The 21,584-nt window shown below is 37.6% G+C and overlaps 1 protein-coding gene across 7 annotated transcripts in view; it reads left to right on the top strand.

The window, feature by feature from the left end:
- CLASP2 (cytoplasmic linker associated protein 2) overlaps positions 1–21,584 on the top strand; it is a 175,633-nt gene that overhangs the window by 150,851 nt on the left and 3,198 nt on the right. For all 7 annotated transcript variants that reach the window (XM_024743456.1, XM_024743455.1, XM_024743454.1 and 4 more), the window contains 8 exons: positions 2,725–2,868; positions 4,193–4,299; positions 6,208–6,361; positions 9,766–9,994; positions 16,341–16,534; positions 17,034–17,162; positions 19,343–19,549; positions 20,617–20,733. In XM_024743456.1, coding sequence (XP_024599224.1) covers positions 2,725–2,868; positions 4,193–4,299; positions 6,208–6,361; positions 9,766–9,994; positions 16,341–16,534; positions 17,034–17,162; positions 19,343–19,549; positions 20,617–20,733 — 1,281 coding nt within the window. The remainder of the gene's footprint in view (positions 1–2,724; positions 2,869–4,192; positions 4,300–6,207; positions 6,362–9,765; positions 9,995–16,340; positions 16,535–17,033; positions 17,163–19,342; positions 19,550–20,616; positions 20,734–21,584) is intronic.

Genomic DNA, 21,584 nt, shown 5'->3' with positions numbered 1-21,584 from the left:
AGAAAAAAAAAAAAAAAAAAAAAAAGAGGGATAAATCTTCATGACCTTGGATTTGGCAGTGGATTCTAACCAAAAGCACAAACAACAAAAGGAAAAAATAGATCAGTTGGATTTCACCAAAATTAAGAATTGGGGATATTTCAAGACGAAGAATACTGATGGGACTGTAGAAACCATTGATTGACATGTTTTAAGTAAGGGAATGATACGATCTGATTAATGTTTTTAAACATTATTTTGACTAATGTGACAAAATGGACTAGCTATGTTGTGTAAGGGAGAAGAGGGTAGGAGAGGTAGGGCTGATATTGAACGGAACCTAAGTTTTCATCTAATGTAGTAGGAAATCACCAGAAAATGTTCCTAACTGATATCAAGAAATAATTATTTAAGCCCATGTATACCTAACAATCAGTAAAAACAAGCACTACAAAGAACTCTCTGGAGAGCTGAACAGGGGATTGAGAACTATAAAACCTTTTCTAAAGGTTTTTTGTTTTTGTTTTTTTAATCCATGAGTATGTGTTACTTTTATTTAAAGACTGGAAAATTATTTTTAAATAAATGTAAAATGTAGCTAGTAAAATAAATGTGACATTAAACTAACAGAAATAAAGGACTTCATCAAAATATACTAAAGCTATTGCATGGACTTCCCTGGTGGTGCAGTGGTTAAGAATCCACCTGCCAATGCAGGGGACATGGGTTCGATCCCAGGTCCAGAAAGATCCCACATGCCACAGAGCAACTAAGCCCATGTGCCACAACTACTGAGCTGCGCTCTAGAACCTGTGAGCCACAACTACTGAGACCACACGCCGCGACTACTGAAGCCCGCATGCTCTAGGGCCTGTGTGCCGCAACTACTGAGCCCATGTGCCTAGAGCTCGTGCTCCACAACAAGAGAAGCCACCAGAATGAGAGGCCTTTGCATCACAAGGAAGAGTAGCCCCTGCTCACCGCAACTAGAGAAAGCGTGCACACAGCAATGAAGACCCAATGCAGCCAAAAATAAATTTAAAAATTAAAGTAAAAAATAAATAAAGCTATTGCATTTTAAATCATGCAATTTAAACCTGTATTATTTGATTCAGAAATAGACAAAGATCAATGAAATATAAAGGAGGGTCCAGAGAAACAGGTTTATATAGAAGATTAGTTCATGATAAGGGTGTCACTTTGAGTCATGAGGAAAGGATACACTCATTGGTTTGGGAACAGTTCGATTGTCTGTCTCTAGAGAGAAAATAAAGCTGCATCTCATACACCAAAATACAATCTAGGTGGAATAAAATATACCTTAACAATTATTAATTCATTTGCTCAAATTAACTTGAGATCCTTTCACTGTTTAGGTTCCAAAAAGACACAAGATCATAAAGTTTTGTTTCAAAATGCAAATAGCTTTATTTAAACACTATTAACATGTTAGAGTACACACCCACACAGTGTATACTTTGTTGTTGTTTTTAACAAAATGAGCTTATGTTACCGGTGTTTAATAATTTTTTTCTTCAGCAGTATGTAATAGTCCTCTCCCAGTCTCTTCATGTATAGAGCTACATCATCTTTCAAGGCTGTGTTGTGTAGTATGTCATTGTGCCAATGTAACTTAATTTCACCATTCCCCTCCTGTTGTTTATTAGATGTCATAAACGTGGAACACTTAGGTTTTCATAGAGTGGGGTCAGAAAGGGTCCAGAACAAGATGTGCACATTTACATACAAGTCATGATCGTGAACTATTTGGGTTTCTTTCTCCTCTCAATTAAGTTTCTGTGTAATCTTTTAATAACTCAATTGATTACTTTATAAGAAGAAAGGAAATTTATGTTTTCTTAACTGATCTGAGTAACATTTCTTTTGTTCCCATTTCCACAGAAACATTAGACTAGTTTTAACTTCGAATTGTAGATTTGTTAAGATTAGCTGCTTTGAGAGAAGACTAAATACAGCTGGTTAATTTAAGAATCATATAATGGGACTTCCCTGGTGGTCCAGTGGTTGAGAGAATCAGCTTTCCAATGCAGGGGACGTGGGTTGATCACTGGTCAGGGAACTGGGGTTCCACATACCACAGGGCAACTGGGCCTGCGTGCCACAACTAGAGAGCCCACGTGCTGCAACTACAATGCCCATACACTCTGGAGCCTGTGCACCACAACTACAGAGCCTGCACACCGCAACTACTGAGCCTATGTGCTTTAGAGCCCACACGCCACAACGAAAGATCTTGTGTGCTGCAACTAAGACCCGATACAGCCAAAAAGAAATAAATATGTTAAAAAAGAATCCTATATTGAGAAAATGAAAATTAAAGTGCTAAGTTGCTCTTGATGGGCTTTGTATAGTTTAGGGATGTAGTTCCTTATTTCCATCCATCTTTCTTCTTGTAATAATTTTTTTAGGAAAACTGAAGTAGGAGCATATATTGACAGAGTAATCCTAGAAACTGTCTGGTTGACTTTTGCCATTGATTGTTAGGTCGTATTTGTTATACTTTTTGTTATACATATTCCTGTCTTACCTTCAAAAAATAAATGGTAAGTCAAATAGTTTTTGATTTTATTCTTCCAGCAAAGAAATTTTAAAGCATATAAGAACATCTTTTTCCCTGGGAAAGATGGCCTTGCACTATTGAACAGAAATGTTGAGTGAAGAAAATGGTCTCCTTTGAGTAAACAAAATATATTCATATGCTTCTTGTATGTCTTTCTTTTCTAGGCAGCGCAGTCAGTCCTGATTTCCTTATTTGAACTCAATACCCCAGAGTTTACAATGTTATTAGGAGCTTTACCAAAAACTTTTCAGGATGGTGCTACCAAACTTCTTCATAATCACCTTCGAAACACTGGCAATGGAACCCAGGTATTTTTCAGTTATCTTCTTGGCCATTGTATAATGTGATGACTGGTTAACAATAATTGTTTTTGTTTTTTTTACATGAAGTAAACTTTGATCCTAATGTACAATTTTTGTATCTGCATTGGGCAGCATTTTCTGGGCAGAATTAAATATTTTCCTGGAAAGAATAGAGTTCTTAGGCCTATCATGTTTCTATTATAATTTGGTGTACATTAAGATGGTGGTGAACGGTGGCCAGGGTATGAACAAGGAAAGTGAAATGTAGCAGAACTTAGATGAGGGCATCAGCTTTGCAAGCCATGAGAATTAGGACATGCTCTTTAGATGAACCAGTCCTTATTTGAGGACCAGAAAGGATGACTTATTCCAGGAATAACAAATAAGTCCCGAGGAGGGTAGTGCTTTAAAGGGTGTGTTCACATTTAATAATAACAGGCTTGTCAGCCCATAGGTGGTTGGATAACACAGGATTTTGTTTTGGAGAAGTAAGATCTGAGTAAATGAAACATTAGTGTTATATTTAAATGGTATCAAACCATTTACATAATATGCCTGAAGAATTGAACTTAAGTTTTAAAAAGACAAAGAGAGCGATACCTTTGCTAACGGATAAAGGAGAAAGTAGATGCACTTATGGCAGGATTGAGATATCTAAGGGGAGAGCAATCTGAGAACAATTTCTTGGGACCAAAGTCAGTTTTTTTAAAAGAAGGGGGAATTCCCTGGTGGTCCAGTGTTGAGAACTCTTCACATCCACTGCTGAGGGCCTGGGTTCGATCCCTGGTCAGAGAACCAAGATCCCACAAGCTGTGCGGTATGGCCAAAAAATAAAAATTAAAAAATTTTAAGAAATAAAAGGAGAAAGTATTGTTTCGTTATATTTTAAGAGATAGGCAAATTACTAACATGACCAGATTCTATTCCTTTGGTGTCTTTGTAAAATTCATTTGTAAATCAAACTCAAGAGGGAACAGAATTTGAGCATTCGTAATGGTTGGAGGAAGGAAAATTGTCTCAGAGCAGGGAGCTAATTTAAAATTGTTAATTTGGGATCTTGTTTTATCTTTGAGGAAAAAGATATTGTGGTAGTATTTGAGAGAAGGAAGTGTGTGAGGAGAACAATAAAAAGGCTTAAAGAGCTAGATTTCTGAATGGGAAGAAAGTTTTTTCCCACAGAAACTAGAGATAAGTACATGAATATTTAAAATAATGACCTATAAGTATGGCTCTCTCATGCTGTTCAACATCTTGATTGTATGGCTTCCTGAAGAGCCTTTTGGTTGAACTACCTGTCATATGTTAATGTTTATTTGACTCCGTCCATCAGGGTTCCATGGGGAGTCCTTTGACAAGACCAACACCACGGTCACCAGCCAACTGGTCCAGTCCTCTTACTTCTCCTACCAACACGTCGCAGAATACTTTATCTCCAAGGTGATAAAAGGGTTATTTTCCATCATGGTTTGTATTTGCAGATTCCCCATTCTTAGAAAAACAGACATTAATATAATTCCAGTTGATTTCTACTCAACTTGAAAGGTCTTAGACACATAGAAACTTAGCAAATTTTAAAAATGTTGTTTATTCCAAAACTTAACCCTTTAGAGGATAATAATCTATAGGATATGGAACTGTTTTTTGTAAGTGACAGGAAAACTTAGGGACACAGCTTTTGGAAATTACTGCTTGTTGCATTAAATAGCATAGTTATGTTTCTCAGATATGCTGTATAAATCCATTAATTGCCAATTGTGTCTTTCAATTATAATACTCAATATAAGTGTTGAGGTCAAGTTATAATGATGAATATTTAGATCTAATATTGGCCAGCCACCTCTAAAAATAGAAGAAAAAATTAACCTTATAGACAAAAATGTAAAAATAAAGAAAAAAAATAGGGAAGGGTTAAATATAAAATGGCAATATGTATAGTTAGGAAAAGATGTGACTGTGAGATTGATCCTTAATAAGACATGTGAAATTTTCACACACTTGTGCAGTTCAAGCATGGGCTATATTTCAGATGAAGTTCTTAACTCATTAATGGATTAACATTTTTCCCATCTCCTGGCCTTTTAAAAAATTTTACCTAGGGAATTCCCTGGCGTTCTAGTACTTAGGACTGCACGCTTCTACTGCAGGGGGCACAGGTTCAATCCCTTGTGGGGGAACTAAGATATCCTGCAAGCCTTGCAGCCAAAAAAAAGTAAAATAAAATAAAATTAAAACACTCTGTCTAGTGGGTCATATTTGTACTTACTAGCTTGATTTTTGTTATTAACCATATATCATAACATATGCTTCATCATATTCATTACAATTATAAGATGCTTCATTATACTGCAGACCAATTGCAAACTTATCATGTAGCCTGTTTTTTCCATGTTATACATATGTGACAATTTTGATGGCTAAATTCCATACTCAGTTGAATTTTAGAATCTGATTATAGAATTCAGATCAGTAACACTTACGTTCACTGTTAAAAATTCTCAGCTGGGCTTGCCTGGTGGCGCAGTGGTTGGGAGTCCGCCTGCCGATGCAGGGGACACGGGTTCGTGCCCCAGTCCGGGAGGATCCCGTGTGCCGCGGGGCAGCTGGGCCCGTGGGCCATGGCCGCTGGGCCTGCGCGTCCAGAGCCTGTGCTCCGCAGTGGGAGAGGCCACAGCAGTGAGAGGCCCGCGTACTGCAAAAAAAAAAAAAAAAAATTCTCAGCCTTCTTACAGATTTATATAAAATACATTTATCTCCTCTTTAAGCAGTACCATTATTGTGAGTTAACCACAGGGGTTAGCAAATTCTCTGTAAAGGTCCATATGGTAAATATTTTAGGCATTGCAGGCAATGCAGTCTTTGTCACCTCTACTCAGCTCTGCTCCTGTAGTGTGAAAATAGCCATAGATAATAGCTAAATAAATCAGCATTGCTATGTTCCAAAATTTTATTTATGGACACTGAAATTTGGGTTTTATGTAATTTTCTTGTGTCATGAAATGTTATTGTTTTGATTTTTTTCTCAACTATTTAAAAATGTAAAAAAAATTCTAAGATTTCAGGGGTCGTAATTTGCTGGCCTCTGGTTAGTCAGAACATTTCTGAAGGTGAAAAGACAAACCAGTTGTTAAGGGCTGTGCATTCTAGTGTCACTGTAAGCTGCCCTTGATGGGCAATCAGTGGGACATGTTCTTTAGCCATTTGTAGCTGTCAGGTTTCGTTTTGCTAATTATGCTTTAGAGCATATACATTCTCTAATCCTGTCTTTATAAATATCCCGTGTAGTCTCCTCAAAAATATTTGTATTTTAAAACTACAGATAAAAATTAATTGTTGTCTTTTTCATAGTGCATTTGATTATGACACAGAAAATATGAATTCTGAAGATATTTATAGCTCTCTTAGAGGTGTCACTGAAGCAATTCAGAATTTCAGCTTCCGCAGTCAAGAAGATATGAATGAGCCATTGAAAAGGGATTCTAAAAAAGATGAAGGCGATTCAGTGAGTATTTGAACATTATTACATCGCACGTGTTTTCATTAAGAGTTTTTGGAAAAAAAAAAGAGTTTTTGATTTTGTTTTATTTTTAAACTTTGCTTTCTGTCATTTTCAAAGATAATTTTCCAGGGGTCAGTTACTCAGTATTTACTGAGTATCTACCATGTGCCAGGCACTGTTTTGGGCAGAGTCGCTGCCCTCAAGTTCCTTGTATATTTTTGGGTAGAGATGAGTACTGTGGAGTTCTAGGTTAGAATGTAAAGTGAATCTATTTTAGATTAAGTTGTAAGGGAAGATGACATTTGCATTGAGACCTAAATAAAGCCGTACAAGATCTAGGAGAGAAGAATTCCATAAAAGAAGTAGCAAGTGCGAAGACATTTAGATGGGAGCAAGCTTTGTACAGTTGAGAACCAGGATGAAAGCCAGTATGGGAACATGGGCCAGATCACGTGGGTCTTGTAGGACAAAATAAGGTGTTTAAACCTTTTTTATTCCTGTTCAGTGTAGTGATAGTGATTGTTTCATCAGTTTCTGCGGTTCCAGTTAAGAATGTTATGACCCATCTTTCTGACATTTGTGAGTATTATTGCTCAGTTTGTTACCCCGCCATTATACAAAAAAGTAGTTTTTTTTTTACTCTGCTTCTTCTTAGACTTTTCTCTCACAGCTTAGACTTTTCTCAAAACAAGCTATCCCACCATTTCCTGTGGAATCTGTGGTTTCTCAGTGTTTACAAAATTATAGAACATTGCAGTGCTTCAGCAAATCTCGACAGGGCTCCCTGCTCTGCTTCCTGACTTCCTGCTATTGTTTTTCTCCCCGTGCCTGTATGGCAGATGAGCCTAGTAAACTGGATGCCAAAAACCTGCTTACCACTCGTATTTGAGGTTCCCTACCCCAAAAGCTGCCTATGGTACCAGTAACAGGTTAGTAAGAGTCACTGCTTAATTGAGACTTTCTCCCCAGTGATAGCAGGGTACAGTGTCAGGAGGCCAAGTAGTGGATTCTGGCAGAAGTGAGTTTGGCATTTACTCACTAGTCAGATTATCACTTCTAAGCCTCCATGTCTTCCTAAGGAAAATAGGGATATTACTGCATACCTTAAAAATTATTATGCATATAATAAATCATATGACTCCATCCAGCCCAGACCTCTCTCCTGATTTCCAGGTTCACACATCCAGCTGCCTGTTTGAACTCCTGATCTTTCCCATCTCAGTTGATAGCAATGCTAGTTGCTCAGCCAAAAACCTTGGACAGAACAGTTGTCTTTTCTCATCTCTTTTTCTCATCCTCCCTTCTCGGTCCAGCAGGAAATCTGTTGACTCCATCTTCAAAATATAAGCCACAGGGCTTCCTTGGTGGCGCAGTGGTTGAGAGTCCGCCTGCCGATGCAGGGGACACGGGTTCGTGCCCCGGTCCGGGAAGGTCCCACATGCCACGGAGTGGCTGGGCCCGTGAGCCATGGCCACTGAGCCTGCGCGTCTGAAGCCTGTACTCCGCGACGGGAGAGGCCCCAATAATGAGAGGCCTGCGTACCGCAAAAAAAAAAAAAAAAAATATAAGCCACAGTCTATACAGTAGACTTTTTTCCCTTTTTACCTCTCTGGCCTCATCTCCTACTACTCTCCTCTGCTTTAGCTACATGCTTCCTTGCTGTTCCTTCAACTTACTGGGCATGGTTTTTTTTTTTTGCTCTGTTGGGTCTTTGTTGCTGCATGCGGGCTTTCTCTAGTTGTGGCAAGCAGGGACTACTCTTCGTGTGGTGCACCGGCTTCTCACTGCAGTGGCTTCTCTTGTTGTGGAGCACAGGCTCTAGGCGCGTGGGCTTCAGTAGTTGCAGCATGCAGGCTTCAGTAGTTGCAGCACGCGGGCCCTAGAGCTCGTGGGCTTCAGTAGTTGTGGTGTGCGGGCTCAGTAGTTGTGGCTCGCAGGCTCAGTAGTTGTGGCACATGGGCTTAGTTGCTCAGCAGCATGTGGTATCTTCCCGGACCAGGGATCGAACCCCTGTCTCCTGCAGTGGCAGGCAGATTCTTAACCACTGTGCTGGGCATGCTTTTGCCTCGGGGCCTTTGTCTTGGCTACTCCCTCTGCCTTAAACATTCTTCCTGCAGATAGCCATGGCCAGTTTCCTCACTTCCTCCAAGTCTTTGCTCCAGTAGCTTCTCAGTGACCACCCTATTTAATCTTCAGCCTCCTCTCTCCCACCTCAGAACTCATGATCCCTATAATACTGTACTGCCTCCCATACACTAATTACCTCCTACTGTACCACATACTTTACTTATTCATTATGTTTTCTTAATGTCTCTGTCCTTCCACTAGAATGTAAACTTCATGAAGATAGACAGCATTCTCTCGTTTGTTGAAGAATATATCCCCAGTGCCAAGAATAATACCTAGCATGGAAAAGGCGCACAGCAAATATTTAAAGGATATTTGTGAAGCACCTAGCTAACAACTTGGCACAGAGTTGCTCAGTAGACGGTGGTAATGGTGATATTGATGATCACAATTGATATTTTGATAAGTATGTTAATGTGCCCGAACTCCATCAGGCATCCTTCCAAAAGTTATGCAGTCCTTTTGGGACGTTTTTATTTTTTCTTAAGTAGGCCTTTTTTTAATTTGTTTTTTTTTATACTTTGTTGGACACACTGTCATTGTATAATTTACAACTTTAAGCTTTTAGTTCTGTGTTGCTAATGAAAGTCCTTTTGTATCTTTAACTAGCATAGAGAAACTGTTGCTAGTCACATTGTATATATTGCTTGATCAAGCCACTGGCAAGGAAACTATAGGAATCATTAGAGACAGCATTCTTTTTTTTTTAACATTTTTATTGGAGTATAATTGCTTTACAATGGTGTGTTAGTTTCTGCCTTATAACAAAGTGAATCAGTTATACATATACATATATCCCCATATCTCTTCCCACTTGCGTCTCCCTCCCTCCCATCTTCCCTATCTCACCCCTCTAGCTGGTCACAAAGCACCGAGCTGATCTCCTTGTGCTATGTGACTGCTTCCCACTAGCTATCTATCTTACATTTGGTAGTGTATATATGTCAATATATACACTACCACTCTCTCACTTTGTCCCAGCTTACGCTTCCCCCTCCCCTGTCCTCAAGTCCATTCTCTAGGAGGAGAGACAGCATTCTTTTACAGTTCTTATTTGCCCTTATGGCTGTGGTTTCTTTACATCTCTTTATAAAAAACTGTGACTTTTTGCATGTAAGTTTTAACTCATCATGTTGATTTCCATTACTTAATTTTTTTTTTGGCTGGTTATTGTTACCTTTTTAAAATAGCCTGTGAAGCAGTAGGGAAATATCTTTTTAGAATTTCAAAGAGATTTAAAAAGGAGTTAATTTGCTCTGCCTTTCCCTTCCCATTAATAGACATGTGGCGGTCCTGGGATGTCTGACCCAAGAGCAGGAGGTGATGCTACTGACTCAAGCCAAACAGCCCTTGATAATAAAACTTCATTGCTCCATTCGATGCCTGCTCACTCCTCTCCACGCTCTCGAGACTATAATCCGTATAACTACTCAGATAGCATCAGTCCCTTCAATAAGTCTGCCCTCAAGGAAGCCATGTTTGATGATGATGCTGACCAGTTTCCTGATGGTATGTCCTGGGTCCTGCTGCTACTGTCTGTGTTTTGGAGGACTGATAATCAACGAAGCAAATGAAATATGCATGCTCTTTTATTGTAACTCCCTAAAAAGTAAGGATCTTTGGGGGTGGGAACGTTCTCTCCCATCTTCTAGGAGCTCATTTCTAGTGGTTTGGTGGTTTTCTGACCCTGAATAAGAGACAGATTAATCATCCTAATATCATCCTTGAAATCAAGAAAACCTCAGTGACCTCCCAGAAACAACTGAAACCAGTTGTAGCTTATAAATTTAGTCTATCTCTAGACACATTTCGTTTAGTTTTCAATTTTTATACCAGAATGACAAAACCCTTTGAAAGGATACCCATTCTTTACAATAGCCTTTTGAGTGTGAAGTCATAAACTCTTTAATAAGATACATTCAAGAATCAAATATGGGAAAAGCTACCATTAAGATTTGGAGTTGGCTTAGGTCTAAGCTCTGACCCTATGCTGCATCACCTGGGAAGTTGGTTGACCTTCCTGAATCTCACTTGTCCCTAGGTTGGAGATGCTATGTTACCTGCCCTTCTGATCACAGTATGCAGTAAGGTTTGGATAAGGTGTATAAGAACTGACTATAAAGTACAGAACACTGTAAATGTTTTACTTATTTTTAATAGTAAGGAGTTACATTCTTTTCCTCTACAAATTACATGATCCATTAATTCTTTTCTTAACGAAGTAATGTATAGTAATATATAACTTTATGTAAATAAACTTGAAAGTCTCCCCCTCAACACTCTCATGATTTCATAGTTAGGTAATTTCTGATTTTCCCTTTATTCCCTCAGTGTTGCTGTCAGTGAACATATTTCTGCATAAAATTTATGTACACATACAGGTAATTCTAAGAGATTTCTAGGGATAGAATTGCCCAATTAAGGGATATCTGTAAGTTTGTTTTGAGAGTTACTACCAATTACCAACTCAAAACACTTGGCCAGTTTAAGTAGTACTGATTTCCTCACCAACCCAGAATGTTTAAGTGTTTTTATTTTTTGTCATTGTGATGGATATAAAATAGGTCATCCTAATGAGCATTTCCTTAATTGTTAGGAAGACTGAGAAATCAGATATCAGATTATTTTTTAATTTTTCTAATTTTGATGAATAGAAAAATATCTTCACTTCTGAATTTCTTTGATTACTAATGAGGTCAATGAATCATATCTTGGCCAACGTGTCATGTTAAGAGACTTAATGTATCACATATATCACAAAGGCAAAATTCTGACAACATACCAAACTGTCTAAATTACATAAGAATCTATAAAATCGCCACAATTATGCACTTTGGTGTATTTTCATCTATCATAAATTGTTGACTATGCTGTTGAGGTTTAGTCATGATTAGCAGCATAACAGAAGTGTATGAATTGGACCTGGCAGCAAAGTGCCCTTGGAACCCTGCATAGTAGCAGCAGCCTGGTGATTGAGACCTAGCTTTAGCAGCTTAATTTAAATGGGTTTTAAAGTATTTATGCACAGAGGTCACAACTGACATTTCTTGCTTCGGCTCCGCTATATATATCTCACATACATATGCACTATATAGGTATATATATATATATATGTAGGGGTTTTTTTTAAGTATTATTTCAAAATAGTCAAAAGCTTAAAAGTTGGGAGTACAGTAGAAGGAACTTTTTCTTGAACCATCTGAGAGTAAGTTGCCAAACTGACGCGCCATCGCTTCAGATACTTTAGGACATACTTTCTGTAAACAAAGACAGTCTCCTGCATAATTACAATATATTCATCAAAGTCAGGGAATTATCAGTGCTACATTAATAACTACCCATCCTTAGAGTTTTTCCACTTGTCCCGATAATATCTTATAGTGGAGTATCCAGTTCAGAATGTCTGTTGCATTTAATCATCACGTCTCCTTCAGTGTTCAGTCTTTTCTTGGCTTTCATGACCGTGGCACTTTTGATGGTTAAAGACCAGTTATTTTGTAGCATTTCCCTCAATTTAGGTTTGTCTGATGTTTCTGATGATTGGATTCAGATTTTGTACTCTTGGCATCCGTATCACAGAAGTGTCAGTGCATCTTTCAACTAACACATGATTTCCCTTTGCCCCAAGATTGGTGATGTAATTTTGATCACTTGATTTTGGTGCTGCTAACTGGCTTCTCCACTATGAAGTTACTCATTTTGTAATTAATAAGTGTTTTGTGGAGAGGTACTTTAAAACTGTAAATATCCTGTTCCTCATTAAACTTAAATTTTATTTATTTAAAAAAAATAAATATTTATAACTGTACAGACACATAGTTTCCTGTTGTATTCAATGGGCTATAATGTTTAACTGTTTTTATTTATTTTGATGCTCAAATTGTCCTTAATTTGACCATCAGGATCCCATTCAAGCTGGCTTTTGTGTCCTTTTAACATGTCCCCATTCTTACATTCTGACACAGCAAAATCTTATACCATCCTTGCTTCAGTCCTGGAATCAACCATTTCTCCAAGGATCGATCCTTGGTTTCTTTTAACAGAAAATGGTCTTTAAAGACTAAAGTCTGGGCACTAGGTGTACTCAATGCTGGTGGGACATCACTACTCCCCAGACCTCTTAAGTGACTAGAGCTAGGGAGTGTGTGTGTTTGTGTACACACGTACGTGTGTATACACGCATGCACGCTGATTTATATCTATTGCTGTATCTGTCAAAAGCTATGTGTTTATACCAATAACTCCAATTCTAGTCTAGCACCATAAGGTTAATTTTAGTTTCTCCCTTTCCATATTAATAACCCCCTGTGAGAAACCTGACTTCTGTTATCTTGAATATACTTACTTATTTTATCAATCCTCCTGTGTGCAGCCAGTTCTCCATCTCGGCCACCACCTCCTCACCTGCGTGGATGCACTCCCCACCCTGCTGGGCTCTACCATTCCACCCTCAACTTCCTTGGCCTCAGTGCCATTCTGCTTGGGCCCTGACACATCACACCTGGTTGCCACTACATGTGGACACGCTTCTTGTTCTAGCTGAGCTCTGAAACCCTATCTTTCCCACTCTCACGTGTGGAAACCCTCCGTACTCTGCCTGGGAATCTGTCCCCAGGCCTGTAATTTTGATAAATGGAAAAATATCTTCATTTTATGAGATTGAGGAATTGTGTTTTTACCAGTTTCTCATGTTGAGGCTTGATATATCACAAGTACCACAAAGCCAAAATTATGACAACTTAGCAAGATCACCCCCTTATTGTCTAATTCTCTTCTCCTTTACTAAGGATCATATATTTCTCATTTGTTAAAGGAAAATATCTTTGGAAATTATATAACTGAAACCTAACTGGGTAGAATATTTTTGAACTTGAGAACGTTATTTCTTCACAGCATAATACTTGATTGACTTCTGAAACATTTGAAGATAGATAAGCCTTCAGTTACACCAAAATAGTAGTTGTTCCAAGCTTCATATAGCAATTGTTTTCATTTACTGTCTATTTTCTTTTTTAAATTTGAGGTGGGGAAGACCTTATTTGACATTATTTTATTGTAAACATTGCTGACATTATCTTTTTTAACGTACTGACCTCCATTTTGCTGTTTTAATTGTTCTTTTATGCCCTGCCCCCAAGTAAAATTTCTCCTTATTTTGTTTTTAAAATATAAAACTTTTGGCGGGAGATAATTATTTTGTTCAAGTAGGAATTTGTTTTAAAATTCTGAGACTTATGAAGTATCTCTCTTACTCAGATGTGTCTGTACATATTACAGACAGATACACACATTAGTGATACATTTATCAAAACTAACAAGTCAAACCCACTAATGGCCAGTTCTAATTATGACCTTTGTAAAGTTTACCAGGGACTATAATATTCCAGAATATGTACTACCTCTAGTGAGGGTGATACTGTTATTCAAGGGAGACTCATTTCAGGCCCAGGTCCTCACCATGACCCTAGGAAGTGCGTGCTGTTTTCCCATTTTACTGATAAGAAAACCCAGCCTCCACAGTAATTGAGAGTGTGCTCCTATCACACAAAGGCTAAGGGGCAGAGGCTTGGTGAGACTCCAGAGCCTGTGTTCTTTTCACAGAACAACAATGCTTCTATGTGTCAGAAGAGGAAATACAGTTGATTATACTTTATCTTAATTAATTCAGTACGTTAGGTTTATCTCGTTTGTATGACATAAATAGTTCAGTTTTTAACAAATAATTTATGTGCTTTCTTTGGCAGAAGTTATTTTCCTGTCAGTCATCTGTCCAGACCATTATATGACAAGTCATTTCTAATTATCTTCTAATTACAAAGCCTATATTCATGAAGAGGAGAACTGAGTTCCTTTGAAACAAAGCATTTTCTTGAGATTTCCCTTGATTCAGCTGAAATAAAATATACTCTTATCAGAATGATTTTATGACATCTTTGAAAGTCTGATAATGTAACTTCACAGGAGTGATTTTTGAGTGGTTTATAGAGATGTACTGATCCTGCTGCAGTAGTTCTTGTTAAGCCAGCAATATTGTTCTAATGTTGGTCTATACAAATGAAATTATTATAAGACAGTTTTTATTCTCCAAGTTAAGATCTTTGAACTCAAATTTCTCATTTTTCATGGTTTTGCTCTGCATTTTGCAGAGGTTCTTCCTGATCTTCCAAAACCCTAATTTAGTTCTCCTCAGTGATCATTCTTTCCAGATTATCTCAAGTTTTTAAATTCAGTAATCACATTTTGTGCTCTGTGTATGAGTGTTTGGGGACCAGAAGTTCTTCGTGCTCTTATTATAGTTCCACAAAAGTTGTCCTAACAAACTTCCTTTTTTATAGGCAGTGAATATTATCATTACATTTTGGTTCAATTTCCCTTCCCTATCATCTGTTAGTTTTGTTCCAGTAGAAGTCATCTGTTCTAGTAGTTCAGCTTGATTTCCTTTCCTCAGGTTTCTGAATCCTCTTAAGTGAAATATAACTTTTCTTTCCCTACTTGTAGTTGTGGGTTCCCTGAGACCTATAATGTCAGGCCATTGGTATCTCTAGGTCAGTGTGGCTAACCAGCTGGCAGGATGAGGCACAGTAGCTTCTGTTTTTATGGACCAGTTGTGAACCATGTGGCAAACTACAACCTCAAAGTTCATTTTTGGGAAAAGTGCTCTTTCCTCTTGAGCATTTCCTTTTGTAGGCAGCAACCCTCTCCAAAAGGCCAGCATACTCATGCCAAGTGAAGCCACAGAGAATACAGCTCCACAGTGTTAGCTGTCTTTCCTGGAGACTTGGGAGAGGGAGTGACCCCAGGTGTACCTTCTAGGCTTAGGCACCATGTTCTGTGATTATTTTATTCCAGAGAATGAGTTAGAAGGGAAAAGAATCTATGGCACAAGCTCAAGCAAATGCCTGCCCAAGTCCCTCAAACCTGAATTTATCATGTATTTTATCATCAAAAGAATTTAGGAAGAGCTCTGGTATTTTTTAATGTTCTAATGTCAACTTTTGGATTTAACTGTCTTTCCTACAAAGATTTCTCAAAGCATTATCTCATGACTTTGAAAAATAATGTGTCCTTTAACATTCATAATATTCATGAGTTCATAATTATACTTTAAAAAAAGAAAGCAAAAACAAATGAAAACTCCTTGATAACCACTGGGCCCAACTCTTCACTTAGAAATTTCAAGGGAAACATATTAGGTATTCTGCCTTTTCTATCAAACTGTATTTCAGGGCAATCAAAATATCTCTAGTTGATAAACTCACTCTCAAAGAAGAATTCCAACCCATTTTTAACTCCTAATAAAATAATTGATTTAGCAACATCAGTGGGTGAAATCATTAGTTAAAAGGTTGACGGGGAACTTTACAATGGTGGGATCAAGTTGTTACCAGTTAAATCCAGTGATCATTTATTAGTATCGCTGAAAATTGAGTACCCAGACACTGTGAGCCTCCTGGCATGACAACATAGAAGTGCATGCTTAAGTGTGTAAGGATGAAATGATACATTTGGGATTTGCTAAAAATTTTTCAGAAAAAAAGTTGGGGGGGGTGGTACAAAGATTATGTAAGAATGGTAAAATCTTAATAATTTTTAAATCTGGGTGATGGGCACGTGGGGGTTCATTATACAATTCTCCTGTGAATTTTTATTATAAATGGTTTTAAACTAGCATTGAGGTTTTGGGAATGACAAATGGAAAAGAATATTACTTGGTCATTTTTCTTTGTTTTGGGGTTTTGTTTTTTTTTTACAAGCAACTTTCTGTTTGTGTTCATGATGTTATAACGTTGTCATCCCCGTACTTGTGAAAGTTGACCTATAAAGTTACAGAATTAACATCATGTCCTTATGACAGATCTTTCCCTAGACCATTCTGACCTGGTTGCAGAGTTATTGAAGGAGTTGTCTAACCATAATGAACGTGTAGAAGAAAGAAAAATCGCCCTCTATGAACTCATGAAACTGACACAGGAAGAATCTTTCAGTGTTTGGGATGAACACTTCAAAACAATATTACTTTTATTGCTTGAAACCCTTGGGGATAAAGAGGTAAAACGGCAGAATATGTAAACAATAGCCTGTTTTTCCTGTCTTGGATTGCCTGTCATTGCCTATTAATCAAGTGCTACACAGATTTGGAAATTGGGAAAATGAGTCTTTTCTGCTGCTTCTTTCTGCCTGAAATTTTCACTGTAAAGTACTTTTTCTTCCCAACCAAGCAGCTCAGTGATTTTCAACAGTTGACAACAGGGAAAATGAAAGGTTGCTGATAAAATTTTTATAGGAGAGTACTTTTTTTTGCATATTTGAATTAGTTGTTCAAAAGTAAAACTTCCTTTTTAATAGAATGTAGTGGTTCTTGGTTTCTTTAAGAAGTATTAGTTTTCAACTAGAGATGTGAAAACTTAATTGTGTAATATACCGCATATTTTATGCAGTTGTCTGCAATTCCCCCAACCCATATTAAGACCCTTAAGTTACAGAAATGGAAAATATAAAGATCGTCTACAACCCAAAATATTAAAAACATTAAAATATTTCTTCTTAGCCTACAATCAGGGCTTTGGCATTAAAGGTTTTAAGAGAAATCCTAAGGCATCAACCAGCAAGATTTAAAAACTATGCAGAACTGACTGTCATGAAAACACTGGAAGCACATAAAGATCCTCATAAGGAGGTAAGTGACCTGACAGTACTTCTGATATTATTGCATGAAACATACAAACGTTGTTTGGAAGTACTCTTAGCAAGCATTTTCTTAATGTTCAAGGTAGTATCTGATTGAGAAGCAAACATATAATCTTTTCTGTTTAACGAATTATATTGATACCATGGCCTTTTACCTAAAATAGGTGAGCTCTAGGATATAATTTATATGATTTCATTTTCTCCTATAATTCACTTGTAGATTTCCATTTAGAGTTCACCAATCTTAACTTCACTTTCCATTTACCAATAAGAATTTGTTTTTTAAAAATAACTAATGAAGATAAGAATCATTGTTATTTTAAAGTGGTAAATTGCCTATAGGAGCTAGATGTCTGTTAAAAGTTACTCAGTAAAACAATGAGTACAGCTTTCCTGAAAGAGTCCTGTAAACCTGTCTTGTTACATTATAGTCAGGATATCCCCATCATGACCAATGACACTGATGAGATAACCAGTGAGATGAGATAATCATAAGGACTTTTATTAAAATAATTAGAAAAGCAAGTTTCAAATAGGGACTGCAACTCTAAGAGAAAGCATCAGAGCAATACATAAGCAAAAGACAAGTCAAAAAAAAGAGAGTTAAAACAGCAGTGAGACAAAATAGATTAAAGTTAAGTATAAGATTTAAAACTGTAAAACTCTCAGAAGAAAGCATAGGTGTGAATCTTTGTTAACCTTGGGTTAGGCAATAGCTTCTTAGATACAATACCAAAAGCAGAAATAATCAACAAGGAAAAAAAGAGTAAATTGAACTTTATCAAAATTAAAAACTTTTGTGCTTCAAAGGATGCTCTCAGGAAAGTGAAAAGACAGAGCATAACATAGGAGAAAATTTTTGCAAATCATGTCTAAGGGACTAACCACCATAATATATAAAGAACTCTCATAACTCAACAATGAAAAGGTAAATAACTCAGTTTTTCAACGAGCAAAGGATCTGAGTTGACATTTCTTCAAAGAAGATATACAAATGGCCAGTAAGCACATAAAAGGATTCTCACCCTCATTAATCTTTAGGGAAATGCAGCTAAAAAAACCACAATGAAATACCACACTTCACACACATGATGAAGAACGATAATAAGAAATGTTGGTGAGGATATGAAAAAATCGAAACCCTCTGGGTAATTCACTTTTCAGAAGCTGTGACTGTGAATCTTATAGGAGAGTGAGCCATAAGATTTAAATCTACCTGGATTTTTAATCCGATTTTTTAAAAAATCCACTTGGTGTTTAGTAGTGGTACATCTGTAGCATCTTGCTGAAGGCTTAAAAAAACTATGTAATATTTGTAGTTTAGTTATCCACCTTCTGACCTAAATAAGGCCTTGTAGCATACCAGTTTTTACCAAAGATAAAATTGACATTCTTAAGCTGTTAGAGCTGAAATTAGCTCTAGGTCTTCTGACTTGCAGTGTATTTTCCACTATACCTTTATAAGTACCTCTCACAGATTGAGAGCACAAATGAGACAATACCAAAGTAGCAGCAAAAGCAATAATTTTTACATGTTTTCAAGACCATCTTTAGAGATTACAGCTTCCAATAAAAATATAGATAATTGTTTCTTCTCTTGATTGCAGAACCAGTGTTTTACCCGCCCCAAGTCCAATATAGAAGGAAAGAAAATCATTATGAACAGTAGGGGAAATAGCCTGTTAACTTGATAACATATTAATGAAATGATTTTTATTTTATTTTGTTAATAACTTGATAAAAGGCACAAGCCCTCCTGGAGTTGAGGGTCCTAACAATGACCAGCGTCTCAGCGTGGCTGATGCAGAGGACTCCAGTCACAGTGTAGTCTAGGTGGACAGAGCCTCCACTCCCCTGCAGAACTAGACCACAATATCATGTTAAAGTTGCTTTTAATCACTGAATCAAGCCAACATTAAGAGAACACAAATGAAGGAAGAAAGATGTAAAAAAGCACCATGTTTCCATCTTCTAGCTTCAACAGTTATCAACGTTTTGCCAAACCTGTTTTATCTGTACCCTCACCTTTTATGTTTGTTTGTTTAGTGTTTTCAAAGAAAATCCCAGATATCACGTCCTAGGACTTATTTCATGAAATGTATACATCCAGGCCACAGTATACGTTTTACAAAATTACTTCCCTGCTAAATGTTGAACTCTTTGTTTTAGGTGGTGAGATCTGCTGAGGAAGCTGCTTCAGTGTTGGCCACTTCAATCAGTCCGGAGCAGTGCATCAAAGTGCTTTGTCCCATCATCCAAACTGCAGATTACCCAATTAATCTGGCTGCAATCAAAATGCAAACAAAAGTGATAGAGAGAGTTTCCAAGGAAACCCTTAACCTGCTTTTGCCAGAGATTATGCCAGGCCTAATACAGGTAAGCAGCAAAGCTTGGAGGAATAAGCTATGTGTGATACATTTGGGACTCGGTTATTTTAGGCACTTGCCAGGCAACACTAGTGGCATGACCAAGCCTTCCTGCTGTCTTAGGTGTTCGGAGCAAAGACTTTCTGTAATTAGCTGTGTGTGTGTGTGTGGTAGAATATACATAACATAAAACTTACCATTTAGCATGGTAACTTACCATTTAATGTGGTTTTTTTTCTATGCATACAAACCCATACATATAAATACTTTAAAAAAATGGAATCATATTTTGTAACATGCTTTGCTTAGCTTAATCATAGATTGTGAACTTTTTCCATCCAATAAATAATATTCTATAATGTAATTTTAATGACTAATATTACATAGTATGTATATTAAGATCCCTCCTGAAGAGAGTTAATCATTCATTTCTTTGTGCTTCTATAGTATTACCTTTGTGACTGTTCTAAGCCGAATACTACTAAATTGTGAGGTGCTTGAAGATAAGATCCAAATCTTTTCCTTTCTTATCTGTGCTTTGGTGCTAAGAACAGAATATACATAATAGGTGTGTGTCATACATATAGTGGGTACTGAATAAATGTTTGTTGGATGAATAACTTAGAGTAATGGTAGGGATGGGCCAGATGTTAAGATTAATTCAGCCTGGATTACAGGAGTACCTTGACTGCCAGGCCAAGGAGTTTAGGTTTTATTCAATAGTGAGGAGCTGTTGAATTCACTACAGCTGACTGCTTTAGGAAGGTTAATTCAGAGACTTTGGCAGGGTGGATTGGCAGAGGGGCAGCCCCAGAGTCAGAAGATTGCAGCTTTCCAAGCTAAGTAAGAAAGAACCCGATAAGGAAGTCTGACAGTGGAGTGGGGATGCCGAAGGCGAGGTGGAGGAGGGAAGGGCACGTCTCTGCCTGAAAAGGTGAGAAATTAACTTTGTCCAGTCAGTAAAGCTCTGTCTCCTCATCATACTTGGGATCTCCTCTTTGAGTTGCACTTCTGTCTCTGTGGAATGGTACTTTCCTCAGATCCTGCAGGAGTGCTAACAAGGACTTTTCTTCCCAGGGTTATGATAATTCGGAGAGCAGTGTTCGGAAAGCTTGTGTCTTCTGCCTGGTGGCTGTTCATGCGGTAATTGGTGATGAACTAAAACCACATCTCAGTCAGCTCACTGGCAGTAAAGTAAGTAGTGCTGCTCTGTTCTAAAGATGGTGGCTGTGGGTCCTTCTTCAAAATTTAGTTCTTTGAGTGTGTTAAAGAGTAAATTTGGGGGCTTCCCTGGTGGGGCAATGGTTGAGAATCCGCCTGCCAATGCAGGGGACATGGGTTTGAGCCCTGGTCCAGGAAGATCCCACATGCTGTGGAGCAGCTAAGCCCGTGTGCCACAACTGCTGGTCCTGCACTCTAGAACCCGCGTGCCACAACTACTGAAGCCCGCGTGCCTAGAGCTCATGCTCCACAACAAGAGAAGCCACCGCAATGACAAGCCCAAACCGCAACGAGGAGTGGCCCCCTTTCGCCTCAACTAGAGAAGGCCTGCATGCAGCAACGGGGACCCAGCGCAGCCAAAAATTAATTAATTAATTTAAATAAAAAGAGTAAATTTGTTATTCGGATTTTAATTAAGCTTTGCAAATCCAACTTATTCCTCTTACCGTTTGCAGTTTAGCTGTTTGTACTTTCACATCTGTTACTCAGGTGAGGTCAGCGGTTTGGTACGGTGGTTGGTAGACTGCTGTGAAAAAAATGCCTACAGCTTCTGGTTATTTATTGATCACCAACTGACTCTCCTCACTCCCATTCCGAAATCCTTACCCCCAAAGGCTGTTTAATTAAGAATAAATAATAGTTATATATCCATGGATTTATATGTCCCCAAATATGGAACAATTGAACATTAAAAAAATTTTCCTTTATGAACTATGATAATCAAGTATTTGTTTATCCTCTTTCTGTTCTTATGATGATCACAATAAATGTTTAACTTTGATTTGTTATGTTAAAGTAAATTTTCCAATTAGTCCTTAAGATGC

The sequence above is a fragment of the Neophocaena asiaeorientalis genome, unplaced genomic scaffold (assembly GCF_003031525.2).
Source record: "Neophocaena asiaeorientalis asiaeorientalis breed wild unplaced genomic scaffold, Neophocaena_asiaeorientalis_V1.1 scaffold332, whole genome shotgun sequence".
In the NCBI taxonomy this organism is placed as follows: domain Eukaryota; kingdom Metazoa; phylum Chordata; class Mammalia; order Artiodactyla; family Phocoenidae; genus Neophocaena; species Neophocaena asiaeorientalis.
The sequence above is the reverse complement of the archived record's forward strand: the minus strand, read 5'-3'. Positions and strand labels throughout refer to the sequence as shown.